At 48.9% G+C, this 18798-nt stretch overlaps 3 protein-coding genes across 9 annotated transcripts; all 3 read left to right on the top strand.

The window, feature by feature from the left end:
• The first annotated feature begins 21 nt into the window (after positions 1 to 21).
• Positions 22 to 3972, top strand: CKS1B (CDC28 protein kinase regulatory subunit 1B). 2 transcript variants are annotated; one of them, XM_070785464.1, is made up of 3 exons: positions 22 to 190; positions 2701 to 2828; positions 3430 to 3972. In XM_070785464.1, the coding sequence occupies exons 1-3, from the start codon at positions 132 to 134 to the stop codon at positions 3495 to 3497; spliced, it is 255 nt and encodes an 84-aa protein (XP_070641565.1). In that variant the 5' UTR covers positions 22 to 131; the 3' UTR covers positions 3498 to 3972. The 2 variants fall into 2 exon arrangements, with proteins under 2 accessions (XP_070641565.1, XP_019809860.1); XM_019954301.2 differs by having other exon boundaries at positions 34 to 190; positions 3445 to 3972.
• Positions 3973 to 6161: 2189 nt separating this feature from the next.
• On the top strand, positions 6162 to 14648 carry FLAD1 (flavin adenine dinucleotide synthetase 1). Of its 6 annotated transcripts, none has more exons than XM_019954166.2 (8): positions 6162 to 6298; positions 6861 to 7085; positions 8502 to 9246; positions 10138 to 10285; positions 10737 to 10835; positions 10914 to 11103; positions 11851 to 11924; positions 13104 to 14648. In XM_019954166.2, the coding sequence occupies exons 2-8, from the start codon at positions 7005 to 7007 to the stop codon at positions 13294 to 13296; spliced, it is 1530 nt and encodes a 509-aa protein (XP_019809725.1). In that variant the 5' UTR covers positions 6162 to 6298; positions 6861 to 7004; the 3' UTR covers positions 13297 to 14648. The 6 variants fall into 6 exon arrangements, with proteins under 6 accessions (XP_019809725.1, XP_019809708.1, XP_019809742.1 ...); XM_019954149.2 differs by lacking the exon at positions 6162 to 6298 and adding an exon at positions 6326 to 6393; XM_019954183.2 differs by lacking the exons at positions 6162 to 6298; positions 13104 to 14648 and adding exons at positions 6326 to 6393; positions 12045 to 12268.
• On the top strand, positions 12441 to 13056 carry LENEP (lens epithelial protein). The gene has a single exon (XM_019954202.2). It carries the CDS (start codon positions 12566 to 12568, stop codon positions 12959 to 12961), a length of 396 nt encoding a protein of 131 aa, XP_019809761.1. The 5' UTR covers positions 12441 to 12565; the 3' UTR covers positions 12962 to 13056.
• Positions 14649 to 18798: the final 4150 nt, after the last annotated feature.

Raw genomic sequence — 18798 nt, 5'->3', positions numbered from 1 at the left:
CCTCCAGAGGGACCAATAGACAGCGCAGGCGGCGTGTTTGAAAGCGAGGCCAAAGAGGGTGGGAGCGCGTGCTGCTGGGAGTTGTTCGGAGGTTGGCGGCGCGGGGCTGAAGGTCCTCAGGCAGAGTGATCATGTCGCACAAACAAATTTACTATTCGGACAAATACGACGACGAGGAGTTCGAGTACCGGTTAGTGCCGGCGCGGGGGCAATATCAAGGTCGTGAGTTTTGACAACTGAGGGCACGAGAATTGGTAACGGGGACTGAAACAGCAGAGTTGGCGCATGCGCGGGAGGTTAACGGGAATGGGTGTGTTTAAAGTGTAAGGCGCATGCGCGAAAGGTAGGGGGCAATTTAAAAAAAACTCTAAAGTGATAGCGAATTTGGAAGGAGGCGTGGGTGGTCGTGGTTAGAGTGTTCGAATGTTAGAATACTGACCACCCTCAGTTTTGCGGGTTTCTGGACTATTCTCTCACCTCAGTTGAGTAAACTGAACTTGCCTTCTTGAGACTGTATTACAGCCACACCGTAGAGCCTTCTGGGAGAAGGTGGCAAAGGCGAAGCTTGAATTTTCTTCGAGTCCTCAAAGTGAGGGGAGTTCTAAGAGAGCCTGAGTGTTGCTTATTAATCCATGGGAAAGGGGCGTGATTGTCTGATTTGTTTTAGGAAGGGGGGCTTCGAGGAACTGGAATGGAATAAAACTGACCAGGAACACTGAGGAAAGACTTAATATGGCCCTAATAGATCACCGTCAAATGTTTGAAGGGCATCTACTTGGGAAACAATTATGGAGTGTTTATAGGTTTCAGGTGTTCTGCTAAAGTACACGGATAAGCCACGGCCCTGCTTTCAACAGACCTAAAAAATATGTGGAAATACTGACAGGCTTCAGAAAGAAGATGATAATTGGTATGATAGAGCTATGTACAGGTGGGTTGTGGTGGGAGCACGTAGGATTCACCAAGCACGATAAAGAAAGGAATCCGTACAGAGTTTGCATTTGATAAACCCTAAGTCCAAAATTCTAGATTAGAAAATAATTTAAAAAATAGAAAATAATTTTACAAATGTTGGCATTCCACTAATCTGTAGTAAGCCTTAATAGTTAAAACAACTGGAAGCTTGGTTTTCTTGTGTTTCTTCAGCCTAGTGCAGGGCTCTGAGCCTTCTGGAGAACTTGGTGTATGCTGTCAAATAACACTGTTTGCATTATTTTTATGTCAAATCCTTGGGAAAAGATCCCCAGCCCTGGGATTTCACTGGTGGTCCAGTGGCTAAGATGCCAAACACCCAATGCAGGGGACCTGGGTTCAATCCCTGGTCAGGGAACTACAGGGAACTAGGTCCCACATGCTGCAACTACAAACCAGACCAAAAGAAAAGAAACTCCAGCCCTGTTTGAACCCAGTTAACTTTCTTTTTCTCAGCTGTTTTTGTCAACATCTGAACTTGGCTAACTAAAATTGTGTGCTTAAAATGTCTTTGCAGGGCTAGGGAGACATCATTAGTTTCATCCTCTGGAGGATGTAAGTCTTGGCAGTGATATTTGATTTAAGGAAAGGTTTGTTTTGTTTTTTTGGTCTAAATAGCCCTGGAACCCAGTCTTTATGCCAGAAGCTTGTTAGGATGTAAGCTGTTTTCAGACATTTAGACTAGAATTGACTCGAGGGTGGTGGGGGGAGTGGAATCCCTTTTACTTAGCAGAGAGAGAGAGCATTCAATGCAGTTTCACTGAACATAATGAAGTCTGGGTCACCCCAATTCAAGTAGTCATTTCTTTGCTATAAAAGGAGACTTATCCTTGGTTAGGAAAGCTTGAAGTCTCCTCTAAAGAAGTCTGGTGGCACATCCTTTCAGAGTTGAAAAATGTAACTTATGAGGATAGATTTTAAAAGATAAGATTTTTCTATTTCATTCTTGGTGGCAGGGGTGGGTAAAAAAGTCTTTATTTCACCAGCAGATAAATTCAGGTCATCTAAGATTTAGTAACCAAATGGATTATGAGAAAAATGTTTGCCTTCAGGTGTTTGTAAAATTGTAAAACTTAAAAATAAGGGAGGGGATTGTGGACATTTTTGTACATAGGCCATAGAAATGTATATAAGTATAAATGTATAAATAGATATCTTTGTTGTTGTTTAGTCCCTAAGTCGTGTCCAACTCTTTGCGACCCCATGGATTATAGCCCGCTAGGCTCCTCTGTCCATGGAATTCCCCAGGCAAGAATACTGGAGTGGGTTGCTATTTCCTTCTCCATATAGTTGATTTTATGTTCTGGCTCTTCCACACAGCACTCCCTGATAGGCCTTTCCTCTCTGAAATTACTTCTCTCCCTTCCTTACAACCCTGTTCAGAGCCACCCCTAATTATTAACTGTGTGTGTTCTGGGGCTCCCGTTATATTAAGAGTAATCAACTAGAGGACTGTAAGTGGCTGTAATTTTGGCACTCATTCACGGGTGTTATTCATTAATATGTACTTTCTAATATACTTTCGTGAGAATTTATGTAACTTGGCCCGTAACTTGGGCTTTTTTTCTAGCTGCCTTTGCACTACAATAAGATTTTATAAACTCCCTGCCATTACAAACTGGTTTCTCTTTTCTTGTCTGTCTTGGCTTTACCTGCTGGCCCCCCTCATCTGATAGATTGTACCCAATACTGATACAAATTTCCCACCTTCCCATGTTTCTATTACAGGCATGTCATGTTGCCCAAGGACATAGCCAAGCTGGTCCCTAAAACTCATTTGATGTCTGAATCTGAATGGAGGAATCTTGGTGTTCAGCAGAGTCAGGGATGGGTCCATTATATGATCCATGAACCAGGTCAGTGCAATGGCAGAAAGCAACCATGTAGGACCAAGGAAATGAAGGAATGATAGGTGGGGATGATTTATGGGTTTCTTAACTCACCAACCATCTAGAAAAACAGGAGTGACCAAAAATAAGAAATACAGTATCTGGGAGGTTCAGATACAACCTGTCACTGGAGGGGGGGAAAAAAACTCCTTTAATCTCTAATTCAGTCAGAGAATATATATATATATGTGTGTGTGTGTGTGTGTGTTTAAAGACCACATATATCTTGGTGTAGAGGTTATGGCCTCTTCTTCATTCTCCATCAGAAAGTGAATTTTGAGATGTGTTCCAAATAAACCAAGGAAAGTATATTTCTTGATAAGGCACCAGACACCAAACTATCAGGCAAAACTAATAAGGGACACCCCGGGGCTATAGAAACATAGCAAGAAAACCGATATTAACAATTCTGTGCTTGGTACACAAGCCAGGCTTCTGGGTCTGCTTCTAAGGCCATATGCTTAAATCTTTATTTAGTTACAAAGATCTAAATGGTGATAGCTGGGAAGAGGGAGTGGGATACACTGTAGGTTGTGCATGGGATGGTGTGATTTCACTTACTCTTTAGATCTCACTCTTTCAGAACCTCACATCTTGCTGTTCCGGCGGCCACTGCCCAAGAAACCAAAGAAATGAAGCTGGGGAGCCACTTTTCAGCCTCAAGCTTTACACAGCTGTCCTCACTTGCTAACATCTTCCTGATGACATTATTGTGTTGCCTTCTTGTTTCTCACTTTGATATTTAAAGGATTTTCAATACACTGTATGTGCTGGTGACTGCTTTGCTTCTTGAGCAGAACTGACAGGAAGGACCACAGCCCAGCTGGATGAGTGAGTGCTCTCTGGGTTGCAGCCTCAGCTAAGTGTGACCCCCAAAACCTACGTGAGCTCTGAATCCAGCAGAACACGCTTGACAGATGGAGAAAGCATCTGAGAAGAAGACCACGGCTATTCCAGGGATTGTGTAAACTTGGCTGTTTTGGGTTTTTTCCTGCCAGGTGTTGTGTGTATGTTGATTTATGTTTCAGTATATTGGAAACTTTCCATTTTATTCCAAGAAATCTGTTCCATGTTAAAAGCCTTGATTAAAGAGGAAGTTTTTATAATCTAATTCTCTAATTGTTAAAGTCCCCCCCCCCCCCCCCCTCAGGACATCACCCTCACTATTATGGTTCTAATTATATGCTCTTCAGTAAGATAATGAAGCTCGGCTCTTTGTTAACACTGAGGTTTCTTTCAACATTGAAGTTAACTGGTTTGTAATCTACTTTAAGTAGACTTTGCTGTCAAATATCTACTGAAATATATTTCACTCTAACTACAGGCCTAAGAGAGGTTATATAGGGACAACATCATCTCATCAAAACAAATCAGTTGTTTTCTATGGTCGGGTACTGCCATTAACATAGTCTGAGTTTTTTTGAAGGGCATACAAGAGTTCTTGGGGCTTCCTTGGTGGCTCAGACAGTAAAGAATCTTCCTGCAATGCAGGAAACCCAGATTCCATCCCTGGGTTGGGAAGATCCTCTGGAGAAGGGAATGGCTACCCACTCCATTATTCTATTCTTGCCTGGAGAATTCCATGGACAGAAGAGCCTGGCGGGCTATAGTCCATAGGGTCACAGAGACTTTACACTTATCAAGGGTAAAGTGGGGCTGCTAGTATACTCCACTTCCTGACCAGCCTAAGGCTCCGGCACACCTATGGCCTGTTCAGTCCACAGAGTGGTTTGGGAGTGTTTTCAGTGGTTCTCACTTTGGCCAAACATTGGAATCACCTGAGTAGCTTTAAAGTGCTGATACCTGAGTCATTCCCAGGGAAGTGGACTTAATTGGTCTGGGGTATGGCCTGGATAAGGGGATTTCAACCATTCTTAAACAGGTAGTTACTGCACTGAGCTTTGAGAAAACGGTTGTAAACTGTGGCCATTTAAGAGGCATTTTGCCAAATAATAGCTTACTTTCTACTTTTAATAGTAGTGTTCAGTAAGGGAGATTAGTCTTCCCACTTTCTCTTAATTTTTCACTCATTTATTCCTAGAGCAGTCGTAGTCAGCGTTCAGGTGTGGTCCCTGGTCCGGAAGCATCAGAATCACCTGGAAACCCAGAAGTGCTCATTCTTGGACTCCACCCTAGACCTACTGAATCAAACTCTAAGGGTTGGACACAGTGACATTTTAACAGGCTCTTTAGGTGCTTCTGGTGCACACTTAAGTTTGAGAACCCACTAAAAGACTCAGAGCTGATGTTGATGGGTAGGGAGGAGGCATTTCAGGGAGGGGCTTGTCAAATATCACCATGATTATTAAAGATACTGTAGCATATGGCTTATGCCATTAGGAAAGCCCAAGTTTGTTTTTTTAGAGTGGAGACTCTCTTAATTGGAAAAACAAAACTGGGCTTATTACCTGAAGGTTCTAGAAGCCTGGCTCTATCATTCACTGAAGTGTTTTTGTGGGGTTTATGTGGCATCTCTTCACCTTTTTGAACCTGTTGCCCATCTGTAAAATGGGCATATCTGTCTCAGAGGGGTTTTAGCAGAGTAAAACGAGGCAGTGTGGCTCAGTTCTCCACATGAAATTTTAGACCTTTACTACAAAAAGCAATGGCATCAGCATGACAGGAGCGTTTGTTAAATGCAGATCTCTGGCCCCACCCAAACGGCCAGAATCCTGTAGATTTAATCAGCATATTAAAAAGGCCCCCAGACGATTGACAGGAGTATTAAGTACTTTTAGACCAGAGGCAAAATAAGTGGAAGCTGAGAATCCAAAGTGGACAGTGGCCCTCCCTTTGTCGCTGCCCTCACTTGTACCTACAAGACCAATTAACTGGGAGAGGTTATGTTTAAAGCACCATCTAGAACAAGGTGGGGCAAGACTTCGTTGTCAAAAAAGCTGAAGTAATTAGCTTTATCGTTTATAAGAGACAAATGAAAGTTCCACACAATAAAAGCTCACCACCAGGATCTCATTAACTCACGGGCAATCCTGACAATTTTTCTTGGTGTCCGTCCAACTTCCACTTGCTTCAGTGTAAAATCCCCTTTGACACCAGTGCAGCCCCTGACTCCTCAGAATGAGTCATGGTTCATGAGTAACAGATAGTATGTGCACGCAAGAATTTGAACACTGAGCGGAGGTTAGAGTCAAGCGTCTCCTTACTTCCAGCACCAGAGGGGAGCACCACAAACACCTTAGAGCCCCTTCAGCCCTCGGCTCCTTCCACCCCTCAGGTTCTTTCCTGAGAGAAAAGCCCCGCCCCTCGGCTAAGGCCCAGCCCCCTCGCTTCCGGGTGAGGGTGGCCACGTGGTTGTCGCCAATAACAACCCAGCACCACTCCCGCCCTCTGGATGAAGCTCGCGAGCAATGGTCGACTACACCAATGGACCCATAGAAGTAGTCTGAGCGACGGCCAAAATAACCAATTAATATGAGGTGAGTGTGAATCTGAGGCGGGACTCTGAGTACGGAAGCTGCCCCGAGACAAGAGGAAAGGAGAGGGAAAGACCCGGTGAAAGAGTAAGAGGCAGGTGAGAACCTGGAAGAGCTCAGCAGTCTGAAGCGTGGCGGGAAAAGACAGGATTCTGGGCCAGAAAGGGTGTGGAAGCCTGCAGAAGAAGGCTGCTGAGTTCTGGTCGGTGGTGTAAGGAGGGAACGTATTTAAAGGAGCCAAGGCCCAGGATAAGGTAGACATTTAAAGGGACAGGTGCCCCAAAGAGAAGACACATATAAATATAAAAGCACAGATGCCCTGGATAGAGCCGACCCTAGAGGAGCCGAGCTCTGCAGCAGAAGACATTTTTAAGTGGTAGATTCGGGAGAGAAGGACATTTTAAGGCGACTAGGACGGAGCATAGAAGACATTGAAAGAGGTGTGGGCTAGAGTTTAAGAACACGTTTATTAAACGGACAGGGATAAAGGAGTCGATTGTCAAGGGCCTGGTGAGGAAAACTACGCACTCCTCCTCTTCCCCATTGTCCTTTCTGGCTCCTCCAGGTTCCTTCCACCCCGGAATCCCTCTTCCCAGGCTATGACCCTCAGTGCCCTGTAGACCTGGCTGGCCCCCAATGCTTGCGACCCCTAATTGGGGGTCTGGGTGGCTACTGGAGGGCCTTCCGGAGGGGCAGAGAAGGCAGGACCATGGCATCTAGGGCCTCTGAACCTCCGCCAGGGCGCAGCGTGACGGCGGGCATCATCATTGTTGGAGATGAGATCCTCAAGGTGTGTCTGGGACAGAGGAGGGGGGAGGGGCAGCATTCTCCGGTCCTTGGGAGCTTGCTCCACGTTCTGTTGAGGGAGGGTGAACCAGGGTGGGAGCCCTCTTGCTGCAGTAGGGCCCTGGAGTGAGTCCAAGATATTGGAGGGAAAGTGACCCTTATTGTTTCGATTACTCTGTTGAAAAACTTGTAGCAAATTCCCTACAAATTGCCAAGCAGTATGGTAGGGGGAGGAGGACCTTTACAGAAATGACAAGGAGTCCAGCGTGTATAGGAGGTACAGGTGCATGTATTATTTCAGAGTTATGTCCAACCTATTTGGAAAAATGACCCAAAGCATTCGGGAGAGATAGAAGGAAAGTACTAGAAGGGGGAAATCTCTTCTGAATGATCAGGGAAGTCTCACTAGAGGTCATGGTGGGCATCAGGTTTGTAATAGTAATATTGAGTGCTTACTAGGGCCTGGCAGTGTGCTTGTATTACATCACATATGTGATTTTCCTAATCCTTACAACAACCCTATGACGTGGGTACTTTTATTCCAAATCTCAATGAATAGATACTGAGACTGAGACTCAGAAAGGTTGAGAGGCTTTCCCTGAACAGCTATAAGTGGTAGGTGGGATTCCAACTTGATTCACATTTACTCCAGAGCCAACCTTAACCACTAAACTCTAGAGAAGTAGAAGGAGATAGGGCTAGAAAAGAAGAATGCGTACACACCAGAGACACACAGCCTCAAATATTCTGCAAAGGAATTTGAACTTTATTCTGTATATGGTTGGAAATAACAAGTGACTTTTGAGCCAAGAGTGACACAGTCACAGTGACATGTTAGCAAGGTTGCTGCAGAGGCCTAGGGCAGAGTGCTGTGGCAGGACACTGGGAGCCTGGCCAGGGGTCTGTTGCCACCATCCAGGTGAAAGGTGCCAAGGACCTGTTTGGTGGCAGTAGGAACAAAGAAGAGAGCAGATGGAGAGACATTTCAGAAGTAGAATTGACAGCATGAAGGGCCTGACAGGCTGCAGACAGTGTCTGAGGATGCCACTGACCCAAGTAACAACGGCCAGAAATCTGAAGATGCCCTTAAGCACTTGGGGCCAGGGGACTGAAACTGTCAGGGTTGATGAGGAAGTGGATGCATGGTCCACATAAAATTGATAATTGAATCCATAAGCAGAGAGGAGGTCAAGGTCCAAGCGCAGAGATGGAAGCCCAAGGTGGATCACATTACCCCTGACTCCATTCACATGGATTTTCCCACTCTTGGGCCCAGTGTGGGCTTGTGGGCTGCCAGAGGTGGGTGTCCCCCAAAGAGCAGAGTGCTCTGTCAGCAGGCAGTTGCAGCTTGATCCTTCCTGCTTTGCCCTGCATCCCCACAGCACTGACATGCTCATCTTCCCCATCCCCAATCTCCCAGGGACACACTCAAGACACCAACACCTACTTTCTGTGCCGGACACTGCGTTCCCTGGGGGTCCAGGTGTGCCGAGTCTCTGTGGTACCCGACGAGGTAGCCACCATCGCAGCTGAGATCACAGCTTTCTCCAGCCGCTTCACCCACGTCCTCACAGCAGGGGGTATCGGCCCCACACATGATGATGTGACGTTTGAGGCAGTGGCCCAGGCTTTTGGGGACGAGCTCAAGCCACACCCTGAGCTGGAAGCGGCCATCAAGGCCCTAGGAGGGGCGGGCTGGGAGAAACTGTCGCGGGTGCCCACCTCTGCCCGCCTGCATTATGGCACAGATCCTCACACTGGCCACCCCTTCCGATTCCCACTAGTCTCCGTCCGAAATGTCTACCTCTTCCCGGGAATTCCGGAGCTGCTGCGTCGGGTGCTGGAAGGGCTGAAGGGGCTGTTCCAAAACACAGCTGTTCAGTTCCACTTGCGGGAAATGTATGTGGCAGCTAATGAGGCCTCTATCGCCCCCATCCTGGCTGAGGCCCAGGCCCATTTTGGGCGCAGGCTTGGCCTGGGTTCCTACCCTGACTGGGGCAGTAACTACTATCAGGTGAAACTGACACTGGACTCTGAGGAAGAAGGGCCCCTGGAGGAGTGCCTGGCCTACCTGACCGCCCGTCTACCCCAAGGATCAGTGGTGCCCTACGTGCCCAATGCCGTGGAGCAGGCCGGTGAGGCTGTGTACAAACTCACTGAGTCAGGTAGGCACCTCCTGGGGAAGGGGCAGAAGGCGCCAGACCACTGGTGCCACCCTAGGTCTTAGGAGTGGTGGGCTGTTGGAGGCTTGCCGCAGATCCAAGAGAAGGTAGAAGATAGCTACAGCTGATTCATTCATTCTTCCAATAAATATCAATTGAGTACCTCCTTTCAGCAACATTGTGCTGGGTGTTGGGGGTTTAGCGCAACAGGACAGAGGTACCCCTGCTCTGGACAAGGAGTTTTAATAGGAGAAGGGGATGTTAAAAAGGTAATCGTGCATGAGGGGTCAGTGATGAAGGGATTTCCACAGCAGGGAGATCAGCCTTGATCTGGGCTTGGAGAAGGCTTCCCTGAGTGAGTGACACATAAGCTGAGTGATAAGGAGGATTTTCACATGGCGCTAGTGGTAAAGAACCCCCTTGCCAATGCTGAAGACTTAAGAGACCAAGGTTTGATCCCTAGGTCAGGAAGATCCCCTGGAGGAGAGCATAGCAATCCACTCCAGTATTCATGCCTGGAGAATCCTGTGGACAGAGGAGCCTGGCAGAATATAGTCCATAGGGTCACAAAGAGTCAGACACAACTGAAGAGACTTAGCACGCACACATGCAAGAAGAATTTGGTTAGACCAGGAGATGGGCAGGAGGACAGTGTGAAAGAGGGAAGGAAGCAGCATGAGCTGTAGGAGAATGAAAAGAAACCAGGACCCCTCAGAGGGAATACACTGAGGTGAAGAATACCGTGAGGTATGGCTAAATGGCGGGCTGGGGGCAGATGAAGGAATTGAACACTGGGAAGATAGAGAGGGGCTAAAGCAAGGGCAGCTTGGCCCCCACTGCCCTCTGACAGCCATATGTAGCTAACTGATGCCCTCTTCCCTGCCTGCCTGGCAGGGTCTTCTCTGGGGGAGAAGGTGGCAGGTGCCCTCCAGACCATTGAGACTGCCCTGGCTCGGTACAGCCTCACCCAGCTCTGCGTGGGCTTCAACGGGGGCAAGGACTGCACTGCCCTCCTGCACCTCTTCCATGCCGCAGTGCAGAGGTGAGCTCACCCCCTGGAGGCAGACCCCAGAGATAGAGCTGCCCCAATTGGCTAGTTCCCCATCCTAAGAAGCAGGAAGGAAGGGGGGTGTCTGGGTGGGGCTTGGCAGGGCAGTAGCCACAGTGACCAGTTCTGATCCTCCCCATATTTATTGAGCATCTGACACCTACCTGGCCCTGGGTATGGATGTGCCAGCCACCTTCCCCGACCACAGGGAAGTCACAGTCCTGTCGGGAGGTAAGGCCTACATACTAGAAACGGGTGTGGGCTCCAGGTTTTAGAGATCAGAGTGGGCTTGCCAGAGGAAATGGGTTCTTCCCTTCAGATGAGAAGGCCGAAAAGGGAGAAGGAGAGGGTGTCTATCCCAGTGGCCAAAGGGAACAGAGCAAGCTCTCTGGGGAGTGTTTCCTTGCCCATCCTGGCAAGCCAATGGATCCTGCCTCCTCCCCAGGAAGTGCCCTGATGCTCAGGAGCCCCTCCAGATCCTGTATATCCGCAGCATCTCCCCTTTCCCTGAGCTGGAGCAGTTTCTACAGGACACCATCAAGAGGTACTAGGGGCCTTGGAGATTTGGGATTCCAGAGGGACTTGGCAGGGCCCATTCCTGACTCCCGGCGCTCTTCCTCAGGTACAATCTGCAGGTGCTGGAGGCTGAAGGAGACATGAAGCAGGCCCTAAGTGAGCTGCAGGCACGGCACCCCCAGCTGGAGGCTGTGCTGATGGGCACCCGCCGCACTGACCCCTACTCCTGCAGCCTCTGCCCCTTCAGCCCCACCGACCCAGGCTGGCCTGCATTCATGCGCATCAACCCACTCCTGGTATGGGGAAGGGGGTTTCTTGCCTTCAGTCTCCTGTCCCCCGTCAGTCACTGTACCCTGGCTTCCTGGGGCGGGCTTGGGCTTGGATGAAATGGCCCCATCAGCCAAGGGAGGCAGTGGTATTTATTCATTCAGCCTTTTGATCAGGTTATATTGAGCACTAATTCAACAGCAAGCATTGTGGACCGAACAGTGTCTTAGACCTGTGCTGTCCAATATGGTAGCCGTGAGCCATTTATTTACACTTGAATTGTAATTAATTGAAATGAAATACAAATTGCTTTAAAAAGTTGAATTGTATACTTTAAAAAGATGAATATCATGGCTTATGAATTATATCTCAATTTTTTAATTAAATACGATTCAAACTTCAGTTCCTTAGTTGTATGTTGTACTAGCCCTATGTCAAATGACTACCATGTTAGACAGCATAGATACAGACCATTTCCATCATTGCAGAAAGTTCTACTGGACAGCACAGGCTTACACAAATAGCCTTAAACAGCCTCTCCCTTTCCTCCTGGAAATTACATGCCAGCGGAGGGTGGATTGAGAATGGGGAGGGGACGGGATGGTTTCTCTCATTGATTGGCATACACAGAGCAAGATGTACTGGAGAGTTTAGTAGCAGGCCCTCCCTCCAAGGCTAGGGGAGCAAAAGAACTGGGATAGGCCCTTTCCCAGGTGGATGAAGGTAGATGTAGGAGGGGGAGTATTTGTGACTCCGCTCTGATGCTGGCCTCCCAGGACTGGACCTACAGAGACATCTGGGACTTTCTGCGCCAACTGTTTGTCCCCTACTGTATCCTGTATGACCGAGGGTAAGCTGTTGGGGGAACAGGATGGGTATGTGGAAGACATGAGGGTGCTGGGACTGGGAACACCAAGCCCACCACAAACCTACCATACCCTCCACCCCCCCCACCCCACCCCCCACCCAGCTACACGTCACTGGGAAGCCGGGAGAACACAGTACAGAACCCGGCCCTGAAGTGCCTGAGCCCAGAAGGACAGCCCACCTACCGTCCGGCCTACCTGCTTGAGAATGAAGACGAGGAGCGGAACTCCCGCACGTGACCTCCCACTCCCACCCTTTCCAAGGAGGGAAGGAAGGAGGCCGTCCTGGGGTCTAACCTGTCAATAAACCACCTCTCCTGTGCCTGTTGCTCTGGCTCTGCCTTTGTCTTCCTGCTTCAGGGAACGGGAGAAGCAAAAGGAAGCCAGGCCCTGGCAGCTCGGAGCCCCCAGTGCTCACTCTAAGGGGGATATGGGGGAGAGCAGGCTGGAAAGGAGCTCTCTCTGATGATTTTCAGTGCCAGCCTCAGCAGGAGCCCACTAGAGGGCAGAAGCAGGGAGCAGTGCCAACCCTGGGGGGTAGAGGGGAGGGACAACCAGCCAGTAGACCCAGGGTTTGAAGACCCAGGCTGGAAAAAGGGAAGCTGAGCTGGCCTGGCCATGGAGGATGAAAGATGGAGTGGCCAGCCCTCCTACTAACCCCATCCCAGCATCCCTGGGCACAGGGGCTGACTCAGCCCATTCTCGGGCCCAGAACCTTCCTGTGCTAGACCCTGGGGCCCTTGTGCCCACAGTCATGAGGTCTGAAGGGGGTGGGGACAATGAAGATAAAAGGCACAGGACGCAGCTACCACACCCTTCCTCAGCTGCAGCCCACATGCAGCCCCGGACACAGCCCCTAGCCCAGACCCTGCCCTTCTCCCTCGGAGGAGTCCTGAGAGACACTGGACTTAGGGTTCCCATCATGAAGATGGGCACAGGGTGGGAGGGCCTGCAGCGGACCCTGAAGGAAATAGCCTACATCCTCCTCTGCTGCTGGTGTATCAAGGAGCTGCTGGATTAATGGTGGCAGAGACCTGCCTCCACTCCACGGGCACCATGGCCGGCATCGTTCAGGTGGGCAGGGTAGAGCAGGCAGACAGGAGGCACGGTTGCAACTTCTGTGGTAGAGCCTGCCTCTCAGCTTCCCATTCTTCTTTTTATAGCACCCAGGCCAGCGTCCATCAAGACTCCCGGAGCCGGCTGTGCTTGACCAAGGATGGGCCACAAACACCAAGTGAAGTGCTATCCTGGTTCCAGTTTGTGCCATCTGTCAGACCTGCCTCATCTCTGGGCCTCCGTACCCAGCCCCCACCTCCAGCGCACCTCTGGTGCACAGGAGCTTGGCCTGCTGGCTAGGACCCCAGTCAGACTGCAGCAGGACCTGGCGCTCCTCCAAGTCTGGCTCGGGGAGCCTACTGGCCCAGATGGCTGATCTTACCATACCCTCCCAATACCAGGAATGGCCTGCCCCCAGTCTCTCTATTTGAGAATCACTGAACTATATGTATAATAAATAGGCCTTGAGACCGAAAGTTCTAAATGTCTACAGGGGAATCAGAAAAAGTCAGCATGGGAACAGTTTGGGACCCAGGGAGGAAAGGAGGTTGTCCTGGATAGAAAGACTGAAAGCCAGGTTTCCTGACTCACTGGTGCCTGGGTGGGGAGGGCGTTGGGTGGAAAGGCCCGGTTCCTCCCAACTTGTAGAAAGGGAGGAGTCTAGCTTGGGTGGGGTCTTTATGAGGCCCTCCATGTAAGGCTGGGAACCTAAATAGAAGACCTGATCTAGCCAGCTCCCTGTCCCTGAAGATCTTGGGGAAAGCACTGAGCTGGTACTAGTTCCCAGCTTACAGAGATCAGGCCCTGCTCCCCTAGCTCACACACAAAGCTGCAAGGGAAAGCTGTCCTGCGGGCTTATGACAATGCACAGGACACAGCCAAAATGAGCAGAATTGACTCTTCGCTTCCCCTTGGCAGCCACCAACACATGCTCTCCCTGAATCACTCCCTGGGATCAGTACACACCAGTTATTTACATCGTCTTGCTCCTGCCTACTGACATGCCCACTCAGACCCCCACAACCTCAGAGCCAGCCAAAGTGTCCCTCGGATCTCTACCCAGCATTCTCTGGGACCCAGTTATGCCTTTGCCCCGTTCTGTCCTGGGACACTGGCCTGGAGGTGGTGTATGCGACCCTCTCCCACTGCCAGGGACCAGCTCTTCCTCAGACTTCTTAGTTAACTCCTTTTCCCCTGGGCTTGTTTTCTTTTTCTTTGTTTGTCAAAGTAACGTATGCCTAGAGCAAAGAACTCTGATAATTCTTTATCCCCTAGCACCTATCCCCTGGCTTTCCTCCCCAGAGGTAACCATGGTGACCCGTTTCTTGGACAGCATTTTTTTTTAAGTTCTTTAAATTGACGTATAGTTGACTTACAATATTATATTAGTTTCAGGTATACAGCATAGTGATTCAAAATTTTTATAGATTATACTCCATTTAAAGATATTATAAAATGTTGGCTATATTCCCTGTGCTGTACAAAATATACTTGTAGCTTATTTATTTTATACATAGTAGTTTGTACCTCTTAATCCCCTAGACCTATCTTGTCCCTCCCCCTTCCCTTTCCACTAGTAACCACTAGTTTGTTCTCTGTATCTTATATCCATTCGTTTTGTTTTTTAGATTCCATGTGTGAGTGATAACATACCATATTTGTCTTTCTCTGGCTTATTTCATTAAGCATAATACCCTCCAGGTTCAACCATGCTGTTGCAAATGGCAAAAGATTCATTCATTCATTTAACATATATTATTGAGCATCTGCTGTATGCCATTCTGGCTGCTTTGAATACAGCAGAGAACAAAACAGATCCCTATACTTAAAAGGCAGAGGAACCAGAGATCAAATGGCCAACATCTGCTGGATCATGGAAAAAGCAAGAGAGTTCCAGAAAAACATCTATTTCTGCTTTATTGACTACGCCAAAGCCTTTGACTGTGTGGATCACAATAAACTGGAAAATTCTGAAAGAGATGGGAATACCAGACCACCTGACCTGCCTCTTGAGAAATCTGTATGCAGGTCAGGAAGCAACAGTTAGAACTGGACATGGAACAACAGACTGGTTCCAAATACGAAAAGGAGTACATCAAGGCTGTATATTGTCACCCTGCTTATTTAACTTATATGCAGAGTACATCATGAGAAATGCTGGACTGGAAGAAGCACAAGCTGGAATCAAGATTGCTAGGAGAAATATCAATAACCTCAGATATGCAGATGACACCACCCTTATGGCAGAAAGTGAAGAGGAACTCAAAAGCCTCTTGATGAAAGTGAAAGAGGAGAGTGGAAAAGTTGGCTTAAAGCTCAACATTCAGAAAACAAAGATCATGGCATCCCGTCCCATCACTTCATGGGAAATAGATGGGGAAACAGTGGAAACAGTGTCAGACTTTATTTTTGGGGGCTCCAAAACCACTGCAGATGGTGACTGCAGCCATGAAATTAAAAGACGCTTACTCCTTGGAAGGAAAGTTATGACCAACCTAGATAGCATATTCAAAAGCAGAAACATCACTTTGCCAACAAAGGTCCGTCTAGTCAAGGCTATGGTTTTTCCAGTGGTCATGTATGGATGTGAGAGTTGGACTGTGAAGAAGGCTGAGTGCCGAAGAATTGATGCTTTTGAACTGTGGTGTTGGAGAAGACTCTTGAGAGTCCCTTAGACTGCAAGGAGATCCAACCAGTCCATTCTAAAGGAGATCAGCCCTGGGTGTTCTTTGGAAGGAACGATACTAAAGCTGAAACTCCAGTACTTTGGCCACCTTATGCGAAGAGTTAACTCATTGGAAAAGACTCTGATGCTGGGAGGGATTGGGGGCAGGAGGAGAAGGGGACGACAGAGGATGAGATGGCTGGATGGCATCACCCACTCGATGGACGTGAGTCTGAGTGAACTCCGGGAATTGGTGATGGACAGGGAGGCCTGGCGTGCTGTGATTCATGGAGTCGCAAAGAGTCGGACACAACTGAGCGACTGAACTGAACTGATACTTATGGAGCTTGCATGCTGGTGGGTAGAGACAGAAAATATAAACATAAAAACAAGCACATTGATGTTATTAGGTAGGTGCTATGGAAAAAGAGAAAGTTGAGCTAGGGGTGGGAGTTGGAGCAAGCCTAGTAGGCCATGGTAACAACTTGAGATTGTATGCTGAGTGAAATAAGGAACTGTTGCAGGCAGCTGAGCATGAACTGGCTTTTTTATTTAAAAGGTTCACACTGGCGCTGGGTTGAGAATAGCCTTTAGGGGACCAAGGGTAGAACAGTAGAGACCTCTTAGGAGGTAATAAGCACAACTGGGGCCAGATGTGTTGGTGGCTTATAGCAGGCTTACAGCCATAGCAGTGGAGAGAAGTGGCTGCATTCTGCATATATTTGTCCTTCTAGTTAATAACATACTCTACACCCTACTCTGCACCTTGCTGTTTTTGCTTCACATACCTTGTAAAGGATTTCATACCAATATACTTACAGCCTGTCCATTCTTTTTTATGGTAGCATGCTACTCTATAGTACTCCAAATCAAGGTTATTTCTTATCCCTGGCAGCCCTGCATCCACAAAATGCAGGTCAGTGTTCTTCCCTGTGTCTCCAGAACCCCAGGGCCCAGCAGTGAGAAGGTCCTAAATCCACCCAGAGAGAGGTTAGTGGTAGAGGTGGATAAAGAATTCACCTTCGCCTCTGAATTTGGAGTTCCCTTTCCCCACTGTAGTCTGCACCCTGCTTGGCAGGCTCCAGCCCTTCCCTCACTCGAGCTCAAGCTCGAGAAGTCTTTCTCCTTTTCCTTCCTTAGACCTCACTCCCACTAAGCTGCAGCAGTGCTGGAGGTGGATCCTAAAGTCTGAGGCTTCTGACTTTGCCAGGGGAGGGGATGTCTGGCAAGGGCCACTGGGGAAGTGGTAGGTAGAGGAAGGCAGGGCCCAGGGCTGTGGCCCACGGTAGGAGCTGAAGGAGGGAGACAAGTAGTGACTGCCAGTAGCCCAGGGAGAGTGTCAGAGCTGGAAAGAGAGTGTCAGAGCTCTGAAAGTGGAAAGATTGAAGAGAGAGATGGGGAGGATAACAAAAACCTCATACACCATTCCAAAAGCCTGTTTCAGCTAGAGTGCTCTGAGCCTTACAAAAGTCCACTTCAAAAGTAGGCAGGACAAGAGTAATTATCATATCTTTACATGAAGGAACAAGCCCTGAGAGCTGAGGTGACCTCTCCAAAGTCACACAAACAGCACTCTGCAATAGGGTAGTCATTTGGTGAACCCAGATTTTTTTCATCTCAAATTCAGAGCCTCTCTCAATTAGCCTGCCTTCCTCTTCTGAACGCGTGCTTGGGATGGTGGTCTAAGTGGCCTGGGAGGCAGGGCCAGGAAAGCGAAAGGGTGGAGGGGACAATCAACTCTGTTCTACACCCAGTCCATGATCTCCCGCTTGACCTCAACCCTAAGCTCCCCTGTTCTTCATTTCCTGCTGGGGGCATTTGGGAGGCCCAGCTATGCCCTTTCCATGTCAGCCACAGAGCCAAGAGACTCCCCACTGGTCTAGAAGGAAAAGTGAGATATGGCAGTTTCCCTGTAGTGTTCTCTTCCCATCTAGAATAAGCTCCGGTTTTGAATGTCCAAACCACTCTCTCCAGAACTCACTGGAGGGGGATGAGGGGAGGGATAAAGGAAGATAGGGAGCACCAAGACAGGGAGGAATGGGTAAGAGCTCATCTACCCCTCGTCCCCCCCCAGGAACCCCCTAGTGGCAACAAGGGGTAGAGGACTAGGCCGGTAAAGTGCGGAAAGAGACCAGGCAGAGCTGAAGGGGTAAAAGGTAAAGGCGCGGTGCCCAGTCCTGTCTGAGTCTTTGAGAAACTATGGACTGTAACCCGCCAGGCTCCTCTGTCCATGGAATTTTCCGGGCAAGAATACTGGAGTGGGTTGCCATTCCCTACTCCAGAGGATCTTCCCGACCCAGGGATGGAACCCACGTCTCTGGCTTCTCCTGCATTGGCAGGCAGGTTCTTTACCACTGCGTGCGTCACCTAGGAAGCGTTTTACCAGTACCGGCTTTGTACCTGCACTGGTGCTTTGGGTGAGGTCAGTTTTCCTCACTCTATCTCAGTTTCCTCGTCGGAACTCGAAGAACTGAACCGGCAGAACTGGAAGTGACTCCCCAAATACGACAGCATGCGCAGGAAAAGCGGCCTCATTCATAACCGGGATTCCCAGCTGATTACTTCGAACATGATCCTCAATGGTGTGCAGAAAGTAGGTGGAGAGGGATCGAGAAAAGTGGTCTGAGGAGCCATGCGCAATTAACTAGATATTATAGTGATGCTCTTGGGAGAGTCCCACGTTTTCCCAGCAACACTGAAAGGCGGGCAGAAGGCAGTGTGGCAGTTGTTTCACTGGCGCCAGAGCGCCGACCTCCAAGGGCATTGGCTCTTATTTGCATCCCTATTTGCATCTCGTTTGCACATGAGTTATTTCCCCTTCAAAAGGCAGAAGTCCTTCCTAGTTACTCCCAGCTGAAGCTGTCTACTCCCGTCTTTGCCAACCTTAGGAGCATATCCATTTTTCTGGCCATTCTCTGTCCCCTCTGACGGGCGCCCCTTTGTGCCCTTAGGTCGTTCGTTCTCAATTCTTTGCCTATCCCAGCTTCAAGGCTCGAGAAGCTGAGGGACCTGCGCCGCCTGGCGGCTGGCGGGAGGAAGCTGAGGGCAAGGGGGTTCTGTTTCGCCTTCTCTGGGACGCGGAGTTTTGGAAAATGTTCCCCCGAGCTTCCTGAGGCTAAATTTATCTCCCCCTGCCC

This window comes from Bos indicus, chromosome 3, assembly GCF_029378745.1.
Source record: "Bos indicus isolate NIAB-ARS_2022 breed Sahiwal x Tharparkar chromosome 3, NIAB-ARS_B.indTharparkar_mat_pri_1.0, whole genome shotgun sequence".
Classification (NCBI taxonomy): Eukaryota; Metazoa; Chordata; class Mammalia; order Artiodactyla; family Bovidae; genus Bos; species Bos indicus.
The sequence above is the reverse complement of the archived record's forward strand: the minus strand, read 5'-3'. Positions and strand labels throughout refer to the sequence as shown.